The sequence below is a fragment of the Oryzias latipes genome, chromosome 16, assembly GCF_053564925.1.
Source record: "Oryzias latipes strain Hd-rR chromosome 16, Olatipes_Hd-rR_3.1".
In the NCBI taxonomy this organism is placed as follows: Eukaryota; Metazoa; Chordata; class Actinopteri; order Beloniformes; family Adrianichthyidae; genus Oryzias; species Oryzias latipes.
The window spans coordinates 12,024,628-12,046,015 of NC_136252.1; the positions used below are offsets into that span (position 1 = coordinate 12,024,628).

Sequence of the window (21,388 nt, forward strand, 5' to 3'; positions counted from 1 at the left end):
GAAAGGAGGTTTCTGATGAATTTTGGTGTTTCATTGTTTTTTTGGAGTCTTAGATTTTTCCTGATTTCTTTTATTGCGTGTATTTGAGGAGAGAACACACTGCATGAAAAGTAGTAAAGTAGTCAATATAAATATTTGGATTTATTGCTGTTTTTCATAAATGCAGTAAGGTGGGGAGAAAGTGTTATGATGAAGATGAAGAAGAGGAGGGTGAAGGAACAGTTGAGTTGTATGCTGATGTTCTGTGAGCTCTACACTAAAATCTCTGGATGTTTGAAAAGAACGAAATCCTCTAAAAGGCTGAAAAAAATTCAGGTAATGAGAGCCGGCAGCTTTGAAAGAAACCAGAACACATTGGTATCCAAAAGTCAAAAAAATAAACGTGAATTCCTCCATGTTAAAATGAAAAACTGCCAGCACCTGCATGGTTGAAATAGTGTCTAGAAAGTCCCACATCTCCTTACATACAGTACATTGTCAAAAACAGGAAACCATTGTTTGTGCATTTTCTTTACACTACAGCTGAGCAAAAACAAAACTAAAACCAAGGCAACAGTTTTTAATCTGCAGAATTCAATTACCTAAAGACCAATTTCAGGGACATTTCTTTATTTAAATTGCGTTGGGTCAGGAGCAGATGGAAACCGGATGTTTGAAAAACCTCAGGCTGATGACGCGGCTACTGCCATGGGCGGGACAAAGTCTGGCTTTCCTCGCTCCTATTCAAAATTTTCCACTTGCAGACAAATAGATCCATGTCCGTTTTTATTTCCTTGACCTGGAATCTGGCTCTAAACTGTGCGACTGGATACCTTGAATATTGCTCTACATGTGCTCCAACATTTGGTAGAGAAGGCAGTTAAAATGACAACAAAGTGGCACAGCAGTGCTGTTGTGAGCCCCGCTAAGACGTAGTGTGTCTCCAGACCTCATCGACAGCAGCAGCAGGCAAACCGACTGTGCTCAGTCTGCTTGTAGTCGGCTGAACTGGCTGTTACAGCACCAATTGAGGAACCCTCAGAAAGTGCTATGAAGTGAGCGGAGACGCTTCTGAGCATGTGTGGCAAGGTCATAGTTCAGACAAACACAGTTTGGCATCCCACATTGACCAGTGAGCTAATCTGGGACAGACTGAGCGGACAGACAGTTTGATGTAATATAGAGGATTCTTTGAAACAGATCGCAGGCGGATCTTCAGCCTCCTTTAGCTCACCCTCCTGTGGTGATAAGGGTGAACAGGAACAGTAGCACTGCCCATATTATAAAGCAGAAAACCATGACTCAACAACAGAACACATTTATGATGCTCTCATTTTATCAATTCATCTTCATGCAAGCCACTGCTTTGCAGTGTTTAGCACAGTCCTGTTCTACGTAGAGGAATTTGTAAAATCGCTGTCACTCCTCATACAGATGTTCCTTCTGCTCCAGGTTATGACTCCTGACCTGCAGGGCAGCAAAGAGAACCTCATGAGTCAAAACTGCATTATGCATCACAATTTGATTAGTCAAAGCCAAGTGTCTGTTAAACAGCGTGAGCTCAGACAAGAACAGTCCCCCTCCACCCCAGCACAAACTAATTCAGGTCAGGAGAAGTAATTGTAGGCCAATCAACCTTTGCTAATGTAATGTCACTTTTATTTAACATGAATAAATGAGAAATCTCTTTGCGTCAGGAGTGCTTTGAGTGAGACGGAGCAGCAGGGCCGGCGTAGGCGTGACAGGAATGAACCGTTTGATCTGATGAATATTAATGCTCCTTCAAGATTACAAGGATTAAAGGCTCTTTTCTTAGCCAACAATGGAGTCGTTTTCAGAGAACATCGATTAAATTACAGAGGGACTTGGCTTTGATAGGCACACACCAACATGAGAAGCCAGCCCTGATTCAGAACCGCTACCCTAACTCCTGATGTCTTTAGAACTGAATGACAGGTTTAGACAGACAGACATATCTGCACACTTACTGAGACTTTATGCTGTTTACTGTGTCCTAAGCAGAGTTTACATACATGTACTGATCTTTGTTTCTGTCTCCCCAGGAAGAATGAGCCCCCATCCCGTTGGATGTTTTTCTGCAACTCTAAACATCTTTATGCGTGTGTGTGTGTGTCTGTTTGCGTGTGTGTGTGTGTGTTCTTTGTTGATGGTGACAGGTTCAGTCCCTACGAGTGGTATAACCCCTACCCTTGCAACCCTGACTCGGATGTAGTGGAAAACAATTTCACCCTGCTCAATAGTTTCTGGTTCGGAGTTGGAGCTCTCATGCAGCAAGGTAGACGCCTCTGCCTGTCCCTTTTTCTTTAGCACAAGTCCCACTCTTTTGCTGGGGGGTGTCAACCGTCTTGACTGACTGGCCCGTGGATGTGCACGGGGGCCTTGATGCATGCCAGGCACAGTTGAGAACGCAACCGAGAATGTAACAGATCCACATGCTTGCATCCTGTCTCCCTGTCACTCACTTCCCCCTATCTAGTTACCCGAACAGGTAAGCCCCACCCCCAATTCACACACACATCTTCCTGTCCCAAAGGTCTGAAACGCTTAAAGTAAATAGAATTTGAGCCTGCAGATTTGTTCCTTTTACTAGACCAGTCCTCCAGTGGACCAGTCCTCAACTACAGGACGAGCCAACAGCCTTTGCTCTTTATACTGCATGTTTTGGGAAGAGGCCTCATTCTATTAGAAGATCTTCCTAAAAGACCATGACAGACACAGAAGAAAGCATGTTCCTCAGTGCTCCTTACACCACGAAGCATGCAGACCTTAGCAGCTACTGTATACAGTCATACAGAACACAAGAGTTCCCATTCTGTCAGCAGCAGGGCTACTCCACCTTCTGAGGGTCAGGCTTCAGTCCAGCTCAGCAGCTTTGTGTTGAGTGTCCGCCCTCAGACTGGAAGGTTGTGAGTTCAAATCCAGGCCGAATCATATCAAAGAGGCTAAATATGAGACCCAATACCCCCCTGCTTGACACTCAGCATTAAGGGTTTGGATTCGGGGGGTTAAACAGTATCATGAGCTCTGTCTGCAGCTCACTGTTCCCCAGCTGTTGGGTCAAAACAACATGTCATCACAGACATCACATCAGTTTAGCTAGTTCAGTCCAAATAACTAGTAATTTTGACAGATTTGTATAAAATATGACGCTAATTTCTTAAATGAAAACCCTAACCCTTTGAATATCACAGACCTTGATATGGTCGAGTTCTCTGACCTGTTAGCTGGTTTAGTTACATGACCTATTTCTATGATTATTCACGCTCGATATTTACAGGGTTGAGTTTCTTTGGCGTGCTAAATGCATTAATTAAGAAGAAAACTACCAATAAAAAGTAAAAATGTGTGGTTTGACTCTACAGACAAATAAAAAATGTAAATCTGTGTGAATACGGTGCTCGAACTATAGAACTCATCTAACAGAAATGCTTTATGAAAAGGCAGAAAAAATTGAGGGCCGCCAGTTGAGAAGACATGGCTGATGCCTAAAGGGGGAGGGTTGGGGGGTCCAGCTGGGCTTTGATGTGTAGAAGGCCCCCTTGCATAACAGTTTGCCGTCTCTGCCCCCCCCCCGAAAACTGTGGGATGTGCTCTGTGGTAACGACGTTGCCTTGGGTACATGACAGTCAGCCCCAACCAGGATCTGCTTCACTTCACTTTCAGGAGAGGATTTGACATGAACACTGTCAATTGTGGACCAATTACACTTGTTTTGGACCAAAACAAGTGTTTTCTATTGTGTTTGTTCTTCTTGTGGGTCTTTCAGTGGACAGACTGGTCTGCTTTCAAATCTGGGACAGTTGTTCTCCAATCTGTCAGTTTTAGAGATTTTTTTTTTTTTCACATTCCTCTAGAACTCAGTCATAATGACATAATGTGGACATAACACAAGTTTGCGAAACGTAACATACCTGACAGGTTAATTAGTGAAAATGACAAGTGAAAGATGGAAGATGGGTAATCTTATGAATGACATTTTCAAAGTAAGATCAATACGTGACCAAAAAGACACAAGAGTCCGTAAACTGACGTCCTCAAAAAAATAAAACCGATTCATCAATAAAACAACGTTTGCTTAAATAAAAATGTTACTGGGGTAAACATTTCAGACTGACCATGAATGGATACAAACATGCCCACATCACTATGTGGTTGTATATTTTGTTGATGACACCACTTTATTCTGTTTATAAAAAGTCTATGGTAGTTTTGAGGAAGACAAACGAAATCAATTTCTAAGATTTTGCTGAACTGTGAAAGATGAGATGGAATGACAAGTTGTTTTGAGAGTAAGTTAAAGGTAATTTGTTTATTTTTGTTGGGTATAAATATTTATCTTCAGTTTCTTTTCATTTGTGTCATTTTAATGCTAAGACAGTTTCATCTTTAATGAATGTTCCTTTTATACAACAGCAGTTCTATTCAGTCAAATATTAGCAACCATTTAGAAAGGCGAGGCTTTTCAGAGGGAGGTACATCAGTTTCCTTGCATCTGTGAGCAACAGAAGAACCAGTTTTCGGATGATCAAAAATATTTGCATTTGAATCCTTCAGAATTAAGAGACCGACCAGGTTCTTTCTAAATTGCATTTTCATTGCATTCTAGTTTTTCATTTTTTCCTGAAAATTGAGCACACCGCATCTCCAAAGTATGATTTTGTTCCACCACTCCAGAAGTTCAAGAAGGCTGCTAGACAACAGCAGTCAAAATACCTTAAAATGAAAAAGGTCCAGGAGTGCTGGAGCAGACAAACAGGCAGCTGCAGTCCTTAAAGGCCATGTCACACTGCTGCTATGTACAATTTGTGCATTGTTCATGGATGAAAATTGTGCATTCGTGTATAAATGTAGGTGGGAAAAAGTGAGAAAAGTTGTGGTCCTTTCATTAAATTTTGACAGATATATCACAAAGAAACCACGTCAAAACTAGGAAAGAAGTACAAATAAACCATGCAAAGAAAACGTAAAACCGCACTTCATTGAATTTCTTTATTTTGACATTCAGAGCACTGAGCAGAAATCACATCGCATCAGCACCATGGCCAGCTCCAAAGTCGGACTCTACTGTGAAGTTTGATGTTTGCCTTTTAGGATTTTGATTGTTAAACCAGAAAAAGGAACATAGTAACCAATCAAAATCTTCAGACCCCTCACCCAGTCAAACAGTGGTACAGTTGGATCAGGTCACGCAAAAAACACAGAAGCCCCTCACTTGGGAATCCATCATTATTTTTTGAATCAAATCAAAACAAGGGTTGGAGCAGATGCACATGTTGTTGTACATGTTTAGAGTGAATCTACTGCAAACATCTTCTGGCCTGCCAACCCATCACTGAGAACACAAGCCAAGTCAGGTTTAGTAGTGTTTCCAGACTTTCTAGTCCTTTGATGATAAAAAGTTTCAAAAAATTATTTTATGGATGTCACTTTTTAGTAGACGTTTTGAAGATTTTGATTTTTCTATAGTGACTCTAGAAAGGCTTGAAGTTATTTTCAGAAGTGTACGGATGATCTTAACTTCCAACACTTGTGGGTCAAGCTAAAATTAAAAAAATGTGTCTCACAAAAAAAAAGGTCATTTTAATATTTTTGCAAATCTACAAAAGATCTTGTGTAAAAGGAGGTGCTCAGATCCAAAACAGTAAACGTAAGCACAGCTTCACATGTCTATGAAGCTACAACTCTGTAACTCAACCAGGGAAACTGCTGTGATTGATTGGGATGGTTTCCATTTTCCTTCTGTGTCGTTTTAGCTTTTAATTAAACTGTGAGCTAAATAAAAAGTCTTTACCAAAATAATACATTTTCACACATTTTACAAATAAATGGTAGGGTTAGTGTCTGTCCTTGTTATGCAGTCCACTCTGTCCACTAAGACTGATCCACAGATGTAATTCAGGTGCTGCTTACTCCCTCTCCAGCTCCATCCTGTAGCCTACCTTACCACCTCCTCTGCTCCTCTCATTCAGGATCTGAGCTAATGCCAAAAGCCCTTTCCACCAGAATTGTAGGAGGAATCTGGTGGTTTTTCACACTCATTATCATCTCGTCCTACACGGCAAACCTGGCAGCCTTCCTCACTGTGGAGAGAATGGAGTCCCCCATTGACTCAGCCGATGATCTGGCCAAACAGACAAAGGTCGAGTACGGGGTAGTTGAAGACGGCTCCACCATGTCCTTCTTTAAGGTATGTCCCAGCTATGTTTTTCACTGCTTTCCATCAGATAGTAGTAGTTCATCACATTAGTCCAAGTAGTTCATTGAAAACACTTAAAAGAAGAAAAGCAATTAGATAGTGGATCATTCCTATGAACAAAATATCTCACCCTTAGAGTGCATTAATCGTGAAAATCAAAGCCACTTTTACTGTCAGTCTCTCATTCAGTTCTGCATTTTACACACGTGTCCAAATATACGGTACATAACATTTTTCAAAGTCAAAAACAGAATCTTGTATTTGAGGCATTTTGATTTGAAAGATAGTGGTGGACTTTGCTTAAAGAATAAAAATGACATTTTTCCAGAAAAGAGAAAAGTGGAAGTATAGAAGAGTTTGAGGGAGGTGCAGTAGAGTATCTGACTGGGCTGTTTATCTTGGAAAGTGAAGGGATGTCTGAGGAATGGAGGAGAAATGTTCCCATTTTGAAGGAGAATCCAGACCTATACATAGTTATAAAACTGATGAGACTCAATGAAGTTATTGGAAAGAGGAGCGGAAGCAAGACTGAGGTCAGAAGAGAACAAAAGTCTGGTTTCATGCAGAGAAAGAGAATCACGGATGCTTTGAGGATGTCTGCAAACCAGTTAAAATGAGTGGAGGAATGTTTCAGGAGTGACTAAAGAGTGTCTGTGATGAGAGCAGCCATGTTGATGGTTTAGAGACTCTGCTGCAGAGACATGAGGCAGCAGAGATGAAGATGCTGAGGTTCTCTTTGGGAGAGACCAGGATGGATCAGGAATGAATCCATCAGAGGAACAGATCATGGAAGATGTTCTGGAGATCAATCAGTGGAGGAACAGTGATGAAGATGGTAAAAAGATGCTGAGGTTGGAGCTACCAGGTAAGAGAGGAAGACCAAAGAGGAGGTTCATGGATGGAGAGGAAGATGGTGGATGGTGAGAGTGAGAAGGCTTCACAGTGGTCACCCCTACAAGGAGAATTTGAATAGCAATAAAGAAGTCAATTTGTCTACCTGTTTGAGGTTTACAAATGTCATTAAGCTGTTTGGTGACATGGTGAACAGCAAACACACGGACAAATGGAAAGGGAGGATGGAGTTGTTTCTTAAATCTGGTAAGAAGTGTAGGAGAAAAACAGATAAAAACATATGAGTTGACTAAAATGGAGACAAGAAAAAACAATCTTTGGCATGGAAAAAGAATTTCAGGGACATTTAAGGATGGTGGTGCAGTGGTTAGCGCTCTTGCCTCACAGCAAAAAGGCCCCCGGTTTAAGTCCCGGCTGGAGTACCTGAAACAGAACTGGGGGACCTTTCTGTGTGGAGTTTGGATTTTCTCCCCCGTGCATGCGTGGGTTTTCTCTGGCGAACCTGGCTTCCTCCCACCGTCCAGAAACATGCTTCTCAGGTTAATTGGTTACTCTAAAGTGTCCCTAGGTGTGAATGTGAGTGTGTATGGGTGTGTGATTTGTGGCCCTGGGACAGACTGGCCAGACCTGTCTAGGATGTCCGCTGCCTTTACCCACAAGTGGCGAGGATAGGCTCCAGCAGCCCCGTGACCCCAAAAGGGAACAAACGGATTAGAAGATGAACGAATGAATTTAAGGTCAAAGATCAAATGACATCTGTTAGATACATTATCCATTTCTGTTTGAGCTAAATAAACTTAATTGAGGCAACCAAGGATGACAGTACTGTTTAAAGGTAATCATTAAAAAAAGTCTGACTGGAATTTCTACCAGTGTTTTCTGCCAAGCTAAAGAATTTCTGGGAAGAATTTACTTCAGATGAGATGACATCCTCACAGATTTGGTTTCACAGAGCAGAATCTCAGCTGTAGCAGCTTAGATCTTTGTGGTGTGTTAATTTTGGAGAGGCGGCTGAGGTTCAGGTTGAAGCCCTGATGATAATAAAGATACTGATCCATTATCCAAACGCATTTGATGTGACAACTGCAGTAATTTGATAGCTCCCAGTGAGCAGATTAATGTGGTTGTGAACACGGCTTAATCGTGTCTTTACCATAACTCCTGATAATGTCTTGTCCAGCTAACCCTAAAACCTTTAATGGTTTGTCCAAACCTAGCCTCCACTAGGGCCACAATGCAGGGTTAATGTTTGCTTTATGGAGTTGCCCGTATAATTTATTACTTATGATTTTACTTATTCCTTGTTTTTTTTTGTGGCACAGCTGGTATTCAAGTCAAACCTGTGGACACGGTTTGTCTGGAAACTCTAGGACCCCTCACATCTGGTAAACAGGCCTGTAGCTGTGTGTGCTAAATCATAAGTGGGTAAACTATGGCCCATGGGCCTGTTAAACTATCTAATCTGGCCCACCAAACTGGAATAAATTATATTGTTAATCCATTTTAATGTTTTATTTTCCCTGTAGTTCTGGTGTCTCCCCATAGATGACGCTTTGTTTAAGTGCAGAAAGTTCAAGATTCAAGATCAACTTTATTAATCCCCGAAGGGAAATTTGGTTGTAGTAGCAGCACCACAGAAATAAGATAAGAGATCAAAATAAACACAAGAAACAAAATATACAGGGAAGAAAAGGAAAAAAAACCTAATTAACCTAATGTTGTGTTGGAAGATTTGTTGTTTTTCTGACGTTCATGTGTGTTTTCCGAGTCGGAATGTCATTTTTTCGATCATTCATCCCACATGAATGCAGCATTTGTCTAATTTGAGTTTTTTCCTGAGGTACATGAACCCATTGGTGCACTTTTTACAAAAATGAGAATGAAAACCATAAGTTTTGAAATAAAAACTCCAAGATTTTCTGTTTCCATGTTCCATGTTATTTCTCTTATGAGGTGGATTACCAAAACACTCCAGCATCTGGTCCTGGTCTGTAAAACTTTAGAACCCTTTGTGGTCTACAAGTTGAAAAGTTAATCCACCCCAGTGCCCAACCATTTCTGAGGGACGAGATCCTTAGGTTCTGGTCTGTCACTGTCGGGGCGCCACTCCTGGGTCTATCACAAACTCTGGCAGTTTTAAGCCCTGTTGGGTCTACCGACCTGCTAATCACACCTAAATTTGCTCATATTTGACCGTTTCGGTCTGGTCCTTTTACCTGAGTGACACATGAAAAGGGTTTGTCAATTTAACAATGTGTCATCATTATTTTATATGTCTTGTACTTAAACATTTCATATTTTTATTTTCTGAGAATGGATCATGACCTGTTTTCTTATTTTGATTTGTCTTCCATAATTCTGAAAACCTTTTATGGGAACCGTGGGAGCGCCCTTGGCCAGCAGCTCATGAGCAGCTTGGTTATCCTGCTGGTTGTGTATTTCCAGCCACCACTGCTGCTTTATCAGCATTCCAAAGCTTGCAGGGTCATTAGGCTGATTTTTCAAGGGTGACTCCAAAAGATTCTGATGGGCACTTCACAAATCGCCCAGTTGATCTAAAATATCGACCAGCCACAAAAAGTCATTACATGCAATAATGGCGGCCAGGACCTTGAATATGTGACTTAATTAGGTTTCAAATGGTTTCAAAAATGCCTTCGAATGGGCTGCCCTGGAGAGGAAAAAGCTCCAGGTTTTTTTCTCAATGAGTACAAATGTCGGGCGAGGCACAAAGCGGCAGTCAGCACTGTTGACACATCTACCTTTGGAGAGCAGAGACGATACAAGTTCTGAATCATTTTTGTCCTCACTTAAGCCTCATCCACATCTGTTTTTTTTTGTTTTGTTTTTTGTTTTATTGCCCACCTAATGCCCAAAGACCTCTGTTCCTATGGAAACTGGTATAGTTTGTTACCTATTACGATCCAAAAAGGTAATGTTTTACAACCATTTATAAATCAACACAGGTTGTGATCCAAAACAGGGAATGTTTCAGAACAGGCCCGTTTAAATGGATTCAGTTCAGTTTCAGCTCACAGGATATGACCCGTCAGAGCCGAGCCTCATTTATTACAGATGGGAAAATGATGTTGAGTCCAGATTATTGTGATAAATCCAAACGGTATTTAAAATATGGACAGCTGTTTAGTGCTTTTGTGCTGAGCAGTAGAGAGAACAAACTTCCTTCAAATGTTAGATTTGAAAGAAAGAAACTTACAGCAGAACCACTTAAGGACAACCATCTGCAGTAAGCCTTTAGAGACTAATACGAAAGGAAGAGACAAACAGAAAAAAAATGAAAAATCTGTTGGAAGAGTTAAAGAAAGTAGAATAGACTAGACTAGACTAGACTAGACTATAATAGAAACCTTATAATCCCCATAAGGAGGTATTCACTCAGTATTGAATATATTTCAGGATTCATTCTGGTTGTCCTCACTGATGTTAAATCTATTTTCCTTGATACACAGTTTCTGTTAAAATGTTTAGTTTAGTATTATCGTGAAACCGGTAGCGTGGCTAACATGTAGTGGTGTCTGACCTTTTTTTGCCCCCGTTGCTGATAAGGTTGGGACTTGGCCAAGTTACAGTAAGGTTTGTTAGTTGTAACAGTCTTTTTTTACGTCTTGCATAAAGGTTGGAATTTAAAGGTATTGTGAATACGCCAATGTTGTTAACATAGATAACGTGGTTAGCGTATAGCATTTTACAAACACGTTCTGGAGTTACTGTGTATTCAGTTAATAAAGCCGAAACCAACTGATGGACGTATCTATGACTCTTTTGTCTCGCTAAATGTGCCTAATAGGTCATTTATGCCCTGTGACAGACTGGTGATCTGCAGGGTGTGCCCCGCCTTTGCCCAACATCAGACAGGTTGGCTCCAGCAGCCCCATAAACCCCAAAGAGTTCAGACGATGGATGGATGTTTTTTCTTTTTTTTTTTTTTGATGAATAAACTGAACTAAATTACAAAGAAGTAATCATCCTGTGGTTTTTTTTTTACAGTAGTTTTGCAAAAGGTTTCTGCTCACATGGCCTTTTGTGTCTCCTGGCAGAAAACTAAAATCTCTACATATGATAAGATGTGGGAGTTCATGAGCAGTCGGAGGCACTCTGTGATGGTGGGGAGCGTGGAGGACGGCATTCACCGCGTGCTTACCTCTGACTACGCTTTCCTCACGGAGTCTACAACCATTGAGTTTGTAACACAACGCAACTGCAACCTCACACAGATAGGAGGCCTCATTGACTCCAAAGCCTATGGAGTTGGAACACCCATGGGTAAGTCAACTACAATCATGTCTACTGCTGTTTGTTTAAATGACAGCCAAACTACTCAAAGCTGCTGTCTTTTTATGTCCAATGTTAAACCAGGCCAGGGCAAATGAGCTTTTTCATTCCTTTATATTTGTGTCTCCTTCTGTTTTCTCCTTTTTTTGTTTTTTACATTTGTCTTGGTATTTATAAGTGATTTAAGAAGCATGCACCATTCTGTTCTTAGCAACAAAACATCCTCTATTCCCTGCATGACACTGTGGAGACCCTGAGAAGCTCATTCAGCCGGACTCCTCCATCCTCTCTGCAGGAATTGTGCCACCACAGGTCATTTATCTCCTCAGCCATTACTCTCCCAAGCTCTCTACAAATAGTTAGCGCTGCACAGCTGCTATTTGTTCTTCCACAATGACCCCCCGCCCCCTGTCCCACTGTGTGCGTCTTCTGCAGTTTAGTTTGAAACTCTTGATAGAGTTTTTTATCATATTTCTGCAGTGCTTTTATATTATGAAAAGCTTTTTTTTTTCTTTTGCTTTTGGTGACTCATAAAAACAATGTGTGAATGAAATGCTTTTTTTTTAGCATAATACGATAAAAATAACCTTGTGAGGAAAGGAATGATGACCGACAGGTGAAGCCACCTCAAGGAGGGAAAAACATTGAGCTGAAATTCCCATTAAATCTGATCCCAGAGTCTTTGGCGAATCCAAAATTTCCTACTGTGACATACTTATATTGTTTGTCAAAACTTAGAAGGATGAACTGCAAATGTACCTAGCTGTATCACACAAACACACTCATAACCCTGCACAACATACATGTTAGGGAGTTTACAGCCTTATATCAGTTCAGTAGAGTAAAATCTATTCTTTTTAAGAAAATGTATATATTTTTATCTATCCAAATTTTCCTGACACAGCTGTAAGTTTAATGGTTCATTCATATCGTCTAAACCCTTTTTTTTTTCCTTTCGGGGTCCCGGTGCTGCTGGAGCCTATCCCAGCCACTTGTGGGTGAAGGCAAGGGACATCCTGGACAGGTCGCCAGTCTGTCCCAGGGCCACAAATCACACACCCATATACACTCACATCCACTCTTAGGGACACTTTAGAGTAACCAATTAACCTATGAAGCATGTTTCTGGACGGTGGGAGGAAGCCGGAGTCGCCAGAGAAATCCCACGCATGCACGGGGAGAATCTCCACACAGAAAGGTCCCCCTTTTCTGTTTCAGGTCCCCCAGGCGGGACTGGAACCGAGGGGCCTTCTTGCTGGGCAACAGCACTAACCACTGCACCATCAGGTTGTCTTATTAAAAACAAGGCACAATGCACTGAAGAATATTAATCATGTGAAACATGAAAAGATGTATAGTGCCAGGTTATAATAAAGTTTGCTCATTTCCGCCTGTTTCAAGTCTAAATCATGTCTAAATTACCGGACAAGTTCAAACATAAAGCAGGGAAAATAAGTATTGAACACGTCAACATTTCTCTCAAAAAACATATTGTAACGATCCAGCCGGACCGTCACTTAAGCGGGGAAGCAAAAGCCAACTGCTCATAAAGATGCTTCAAGGGAGAGCTGTCCGTGCCCCATACACCGCACGACCCCGGACAGTCTCAAGCAGGAATTAACAATAGCCAGGCAATAATTCCTTTTGAGCAACAAGCCCGTTTATGCCAACACACACAAACAGCCAAACATAATGGAGGGTCACTTCAGCTTCCAGCCCTCTGACTCAAGGTTTCACCTAAGCTCCCCACTTCCCATGAGCCTTAGGGGCTGAAGGCGGGGCTAACCCCCAGGTCGCTACAATATTTCTAATCGAGCTATTGACATGAAATCTTCACCAGATGTCGGCATCAACCCAAGTAATGCACACATAGAAAGAAATCCAAACATTTATATCCATAAACGAAGTTATGTGTAATAAAGTGAAATGGCACAGGGAATAAGTATTGAAAACGCTTACTGAAATTTATTTAATACTTAGTGCAAAAACCTTTGTTGGTGATTACAGCCTCAAGACTCCTCCTGTATGGAGAAACCAGTCGAATACATTGCTCAGGTGTGATTTTGGCCCATTCATCCACACAAACTGCCTTCAAATCTTCAAGGGTCCGGGGGTCTCTTCTGTGAACCCGGATCTTCAGTTCTTACCAAAGATTTTCAATTGGATTCAAGTCTGGTGATTGACTGGGCCATTCTAGCAGCTTTATTTTCTTTTTCTTCAACCAGTTGAGTGTTACCTTGGCTGTGTGCTTGGGATCGTTGTCTTGCTGAAAGATCCACCCTCTTTTCATCTTCAGCAGCCTGGCAGATGACAGCAGATTCTGATCAAGAATGTGTCGATACTTTTCTCCAGTCATTATTCCTTCAATGATATGTAGTCTACCAGTACCACATGCTGAAAAACAGCCCCACGCCATGATGCTCCCACCTCCAAACTTGACTGTTGGTATGGTGTTTTGGTGATGATGTGCGGTACCATTTTTCCTCCAAACATGTTGTGTCTTATGACATCCGAAGAGTTCAATTTTGGTCTCATCTGACCAGAGTATCTTCTCCCAGAATGTCATGGGTTTATCCAAATGTTGTGTCGCAAACTCCAAACAAGCAACATGCTTCTTCTTCAAAAATGGAGTCTTGCGTGGTGTGCGTGCATGGAGGCCATGGCGGTTGAGTGCATTACTTATTGTTTTCTTTGAAACAACGGTACCTGCTGATTCCAGGTCTTTCTGAAGCTCTCCACGAGTGGTCCTGGGCTGTTGGAGAACCCTTCTGATGATTGTTCTGACTCCTCTGTCTGAAATCTTGCGAGGAGCACCTGGCCGTGGCAGGTTTATGGTAATGCCGTGTTCTTTCCACTTCCGGATGATGGCCCCAATGGTACTCACTGGAACTTTCAGAAGTTTAGAAATGCGCCTGTAACCAATGCCTTCAGTGTGTTTTGCAACAATAAGGTTGCGTAGGTCTTTGGACAGCTATTTGCTTTTACCCATCATGCAATGCTTCTTGTCCAACACCTTGCTGGTGAGAAACCTTTTTAAAAGGCATCAATCAGGACTATACCAGCTGATATTACTTTGCACTAATAGGGGGCAGGTTAACCTTCTGAATACTGACAAACTCCAGCTGCTTTCTTGGCTTGCCAGACCTTTTTACCCCTCCTTTCTTCATGTGTTCAATACTTATTCCCTGTGCCATTTCACTTTATTAAACATAACTTCATTTATGGACATAAATGTTTGGATTTCTTTCTATGTGTGCATTACTTGGGTTGATGCCGACATCTGGTGAAAATTTCGTGTCAATAGCTCGATTAGAAATGTGTTTTTTGAGAGAAATGTTGACGTGTTCAATACTTATTTTCCCCGTTGTAAAAGATTTCAGAGAAGGAGTTTACAGTGGACGTTTACAAGCATGTTTGTGTATCTTCAATAATTCAAGCATTGGACATTAACAATCAGTTGCTTCCAATTGATTGTTATTCCAAAGAATAGTAGATGGGAGTGGATTATAGTATTTTTTATCTTTTTTCATTTTCCCGACTTGCCCTGTGTGGCCATTGAGCAATCAGACATGTCATTTTTACAAATACGTTGTGTATTTATTTTTCTTTGGTGGGGGTAAGAGAACATTTTAAGGCCACCAAAAAAAGGAGTAATATTACAAGATTTAAAATGTAATTTTACACATTTTTTCTTGTGAATTTACAAAATTAAAATTTGAAGTGAGCATACAGTGCAGCAGCAAGTGAACGCCGCGCAGCAGCAGAGCAGACCGACTAAACTCAATTGAACAGGTGAGCTGAATGTTTATTGATAACGTTACAAATATCTGGAAGCTCACTTGTTTGATTTTACGATTAATTCATGTTTTATTTATTGATGGGTGGTTTGCAGGATCTCTGCAGCCAGATGAAGCCATCAGTATCCCTGCAGCTGTCCACTTCAATCCTTTCTTCCTCCACCAAAGACAAGATGTCTAAGTCTGTGCTACGCTTCCGTCTGAGGAGGAGCAGTTTTCAGCATTAGCAACGTTCTGTTGCTAATATAACAGACTATTTTCACTCCTCTTAGTTGTTTTCGGATTGAAACGAGACATTTCATTCAGAGGAAGGGACGAATGTAACACAATTTTCATTCCCCTTTGGTGTTTCTTGTGCGCATGACAGTCCCATGACGTAAGGTCACAAATGGACCTCTGGGTATGTGAATAATGATGGCAGAATAAAGTGGTCCTCTTCACCCAAATTTGTCTCTGAGCTCCTTATTTTACATATGAAACTTGGCTTTACTGACACCGAGCCACGGAAAACCCGGTACAGTAACAGTAATTTGGTTTTAAGTCGCCAAAAGGTTCAGAATTTCTCTGTTTTTAAAACCTATCCAGAAATCAAGCTTCTCAAAACGATCTTAATTTATGACTTTTTTTCTCGTATATTTAGGACTTAAAAGTGATAATTGTAAAGACTTTTTTTTTTGTAAACTGCCCGAAAACTCTGTTGTAAGAAAAAATGTAATTTAAGTAATACGGTTTCACCTTCACGGACTGCTTGAAATAAAATAAGCTGGACTTTAACACTGAACTAGTTCTGATATCATGTTCAAAATCACTGTCTGATTAAAACCCAGGTTTGATACAGACCATGGTCTATATCCTGCTTTTCTTAAGCCTTTAGAGTGATTTATATCCATAGATATGATTATACGTTCCTTTCCAACCCAGAAGTAAGATGACTCGATCTCTGACTCTGACGCCTTTCCCGGGGTCACAGGAGCTGCTTACACCATCACTTCCGTTGTTTTATCATTAAATCTTAAAAAGCTTTGGGGCATCCAGTCTTTGATTTCCTGTAAACCAGACAGAAGTGCTATGATGTAGCAACCTTTCTTAATTGGTAAATGTGTAGGACTATCGCCAGCAAAGCAGTTAAAGGTTTTTCCAAGATGAAGCTCCGTGGAAGGAAGTACAAAGAAAAGAACATTCATTCATCTTCTGCCGTTTTATCCCTTTCTGGGTCACGGGGCTGCCAGAGCCTATCCCAGCCACTTATGGGCTAAGGAAGGGGTCACCCTGGACAGTTCGCCAGTCTGTCCCAGGGCCACAATCAAACACCCATTGACACGCGATGAAAGGCACTGCTGCATTTTTAGGGCATCTGAACTTTGGAGTCGCTTCAACCGTTGCCGCGGCCTTCCAGTCAGGCGATAGAGCTCTGTACACAGCTGCCCGTGCTGACCTGAGGAAGGGGGTCAAAAAAGCTAAGACGGATCACAGGAGGACCACAGAGTCCTATCTGTCCAGCAACAACACGCGGGAGGTCCGGAAGGGTATACATCACCAACTACAGAGGCTGTCAAGTAACTACAGACCATCTGAGTGCAGCGCTAGCAGAGGAGCTGAACAACTTCTTCGCACGTTTTGAAGCTCCAAAACAACAGAACTCTGCCGCACCAGCCCCAGTCCCAACCCCAATCCCACCCAGCACCACTAGCTCCACCGCTCCAATCACACCACTAACTGTGACTGAGACCAAGAAAACCAAGGAAATCATCGTGGAACAACACCGACCCAGCTCCCTTCTACATCAACGGAGAGCGTGTGGAGAGGGTCCACACCTTCCGGTTTCTGGGAGTTGTATTTTCCAACAACATCTCATGGACAGAAAACATCACAGAGGTCATCAAGAGACTAGCAGAGACTCCACTTTCTGCTGGTCCTCAAAAAGCACAATCTGGACCCCAGCCTGCTGACAACCTTCTATCCTGCGTCGAATAAAAGCCTTCTGACGTACTGCATCACAACGTGGTATGGCAGCTGCACCATGGCGGACAGGGAGAGGCTGCAGAGGGAAGTCAAAGCAGCTCAGAGGATCATCGGCTCCCCCCACCCCTCATTGTCCCACATCTACTCCTCCTGCTGTCTTAGCAGAGCTGAGAAGGTCATAAAAGACAGTTCCCACCCTGGCAATAGACTCTTTGACCTGTTGCCCTCGGGAAGGCGCTACAGGTGCATAAGATCAAGGACAAACCGCCTTAAGAACAGTTTTTTCCCCAAAGCCATAACCATCCTGAACTCACACATGCACTGACACTGAACAAGCACACCCACACACCAATGTCTCTCTCTCTTTCTCCTCTCTCTCACTATGCGCATCTCATCATGTCAACACCATCTCATTATGTGCAATATAATCTCATTAAGTGCAATATATTTAGTGCAATATATCTCTACTATCATGGGCATAGCAGTTTTTATTTTTACCTACCTCTCTGTGGAAAGTAAAAACTACACAGGATTTTTTTTTATTGTACAATTTTGTACTTTTATAAATTGTACTTTTCTTTTTTGTGAAATTATTTTATTATTTTTGTAAAATTATTTTTCTCATGCATGTCTGCACTGAACAGTGAGCAGCTCTCATCTCACTGAATGCGCGTGTGATGCGAATTGTACATGTGTATAGTGACAATAAAGGCATTCTATTCTATTCTTGACAAGCATCATGCAGACAATTTCACACATCAAGATAGCAACTGTCACAAATCTGCTGCTCGAATCGCGTTTGGTGTGAACGCAGCATTGGTCTTTTCTATACATCTTTCTTTTTCCCTTTTTTCCTTTTTTCAATCAAATGATTTAAAGCAACGCGTGCATCAGGCACACATGCTTCTTCAGAAAAATTGAACAAAGTCTGCCATCCATCCAAGACTCAGGTTAAATATCATCCTTCTCTCCTCAAACACCCCCATCTGCAGAGGATGGATGATTTCGAGGGGCTCCCTTCAGATAAATGGCAAGATTGTCTTGGGAGACTGCGGGCACAAGCGAAGTGGCGGACTGCTGCTTTTGTGTATTCTACCGGCGAGACAGAAGCTCATCTTTGGTTCTGTTTAGCTGAGTGTGAAATCAGAGAAGGGAGACTAAATTTACTTGGCTAATTGCATTTCCTGACTGATCTGTCGTACTTAAGCCTTTTCTGTAGTTCATGAGTTGCTATATATGAGTATTTGCTTGCTTTGCCAAATTACTGCGTACTTCTGTGAAACTCAAACTTTGAACAGTCCTGAAGGAAGACTGAATAATGACTTTTGCCATTGTTGCAGCACAGTCATGTTTTGAATAAAAGACATAAACATCATCAGCCACTTGTGAAACATTGTGCCTCTGGTGTTTTAGTTGATGTTCCGACCATTTTATGAGTTTCATAATGAGAAGCCATTTTTTATGGATCAATTCCATTTGAAGAATGTGCAGCAGTGAGCAGAGTTAACGTTGCGCCTCTGCTTTTCCGGGACTTACTGATGCAGTGATCCATAGCTCAGCCTGTCATCAGCTCTGCAGGTCACTAAACCTGGTTCAGAAACACTGAATCCATGACTGTATGCATAGGGAATTTGGTGTTTGACGCTTGTCCATAAACTTCACGCCCCAGACTCATGTGGCAGGAGCTACCACCAAAAACTTTTAGCCAGATCGCTGCATGGAGTGGTGTCTGTGTGTAAATGAAGATTAGAGATCAGGTTTATTGATTTTGCACAGTTCTACAAAAGCATCTGTGATCACGTCTCCATGTCTGGGTTCATGACATCATTCCTCTCCGAGGACGGTGAGGCTCACCATCTACTACAAGAGCTGCGTTGGAAGGAGGGCACTTTCAGCGGTACTTCTGTCTCTCTGTGACCCAGTTTGATGACTTGCTGTCCTGCATTAGTCCGAGGAGGAAAAATAAGAATAGAATGAGAGAATCTTTTTTATTTTTATTGTCTCAATGCAAATGAGAAAAATATCACAAGCTTCAAGAGTGGAACAATCAGCTTCTCCTCTGATCATAGATTTTTTATGTTGATTTTGGACAAGACCCACTGATTGCATAATTGAACATGTCACATAACCAAAGCTGAGTTCCTGATTGGTTGACGCAATACGTCTTCTTCACCTGAGCTCAGATTTTTTTACTCTAAACATGCCGCCAAGATCGCGTCTGTACATTGGCCTAAAATTGGACGCCTCTGCTGCGCAAATCACATTCAATTCAATTCAGTTTTAGATATACAGCCCAATATAACAAAACAGTTGTCTTAACGGGCATCACTACTTGTACACAATTTAAAATCTGTTAAACTGAACTAGACAGACTCAACTAAACGGGGAATCCCTGCCTTTAGGCCCTCCTTCTCTGTAAGGAAAAACTCCTAAAAAACAGATTCCAGGAGAAAAAAGAAACCTCAGGCATGTCCACATGAAGTAGAGATCCTCTCCCAGGACAGGCAGGCGATGTAATCCAGTAATAAATCCTAGACATAACAAATGCATGGATGAGTTTTTTAGCATCACTTTTAGATCATATATTTCTGATCTTGGCTATTTTGAGCAGATGAAAAAATGCAGTTTTATAAGCCTGTGATATGTGAGCCTTATTTGAGAAATCTTGGTCAAATAAAAACCCTAAGTTTCTAACTGTGAAATTGGAGGCTACACTTATGCTATCCAGGGAGACTATCTGATCAGACAGAGCATCTCTGAGGTTTTGGGATTTAGTATAATGACCTCAGTTTTCTCTGTGTTTAGGACAAGGTAATTAATTGCCATCCATCTCTTGATGCTCTGATGCAGGCATTAAGTTTCTCTATATGGTCACTCTGGTCAGGTTTAATGGATACATACAACTGCGTGTCATCCGCATAACAGTGAAAATTAATGCTATGTTTCCTGATTATGTTTCTTGAGGGAATCATGTAGAGCATAAACAGGATGGGTCCTAAAACTGTGCCCTGTGGGACTCCGTAACTACCATGAGTACAATGAGAGGACTGTCCATATACATTAACAAACTGGTCCCATCAGATAAACAGGATTCAAACCACTGGAGGGCAAATCCTCTGATCCCTACGCCATGCTCTAATCTTTGGAGTAAAATGCTGTGGTTGATAGTGTCAAAGGCTGCACTGAGGTCTAACAGGACCTGAGTAGAGAATATTCCCTTTACTAAGGGCCATTAATAAGTCATTAGAGACTCTAACTAGTGCAGTTTCAGTGCTGTGGTGTGGTCTGAACCCTGACGGAAAATATTCAACGTAGCCATTGTCCTGTAGGTAGCGGTAAAGCTGCTTAACTACAACTCTTTCTAGGATTTTTCAATTAACCCTTGTGCTATCTTAGATGACCCCACCCTTACATTGACGTGTTCTCCCTACCATGACAAAGGTGGATAAAGGTGGAAAGATTCCATGTAATCCATGGACACCAGTGAAAATCACAAATCATTGAAGAACAAAGGTTCGGCGCACTGTCTAGTGGTTCTAGATGACCCAATGTTAAAGTGCCTAGGATAGCACAGGGGTTACAGGGGAGGTTTGATATTGGTCTATAGTTGGCCAAATTGCTAGGATCTAAACTGGGCTTTTTTTTAAGCAGTTAACAACTGTGTATTTAAAAAAACTGTGGCACATAACCTGTTTCCAGAGAGGTATTTATTATAGTTAATATGGATTCATTAATTAGGGGGAAGGATTCTTTAAAAAGTTCAGTGTGGATTGGGTCTAAGAGACAAGTTGAGGTTTTGGCTACTTGAGCCACAGCAGTGAAGCAGTCTAATGTAACAGAGGTTTCTATGGATGCCTTTACTTCTACTGCTTCAGCTTATTCTGGGCTGATAGTAGGAATAACTTGATTCAACTTACGTCTAATATTTGAGATTTTACCATCAAAGAATTTAAGGAAATCCTCAGAGCTGAGAGTAGCAGGAATATGTGGTTCTACTGAGCTCTGACTGTCTGTCTAGTATGGCTATCAAATTGAAAGGAAATCTTGGAATATTTCCATTCTCTGCTATCAAGGTTGAATAGTACTGGGTTCTAGCTCTATGTAGAGCTTTTTTTTTTATCATTTAAGGGGCTATGTTTCCAAGGATTAAGAGACTGCTCTAAACCAGAGCAGCGCCATTCTTTCTCTTGTTTACGGGTTATTTGTGTAACCCTTGTGCTATCCTAGGCACTTTATCATTGGGAGCTTGGTCATCTAGACCCACTAGACAGTGCTCTGAACCTTTTTC

General features: G+C 41.5%; 1 protein-coding gene across 6 annotated transcripts in view; it reads left to right on the forward strand.

The window, feature by feature from the left end:
* Positions 1–21,388, forward strand: part of LOC101172189 (glutamate receptor, ionotropic, kainate 2) — a 253,946-nt gene that overhangs the window by 204,443 nt on the left and 28,115 nt on the right. For all 6 annotated transcript variants that reach the window (XR_002291930.3, XM_078933421.1, XM_020709977.3 and 3 more), the window contains 3 exons: positions 2,157–2,275; positions 5,970–6,187; positions 11,107–11,332. Coding sequence is in view for 5 of the 6 variants with exons in the window: in XM_078933421.1 (XP_078789547.1) it covers positions 2,157–2,275; positions 5,970–6,187; positions 11,107–11,332 (563 nt within the window). In the remaining variant the exon portion in view is untranslated. The remainder of the gene's footprint in view (positions 1–2,156; positions 2,276–5,969; positions 6,188–11,106; positions 11,333–21,388) is intronic.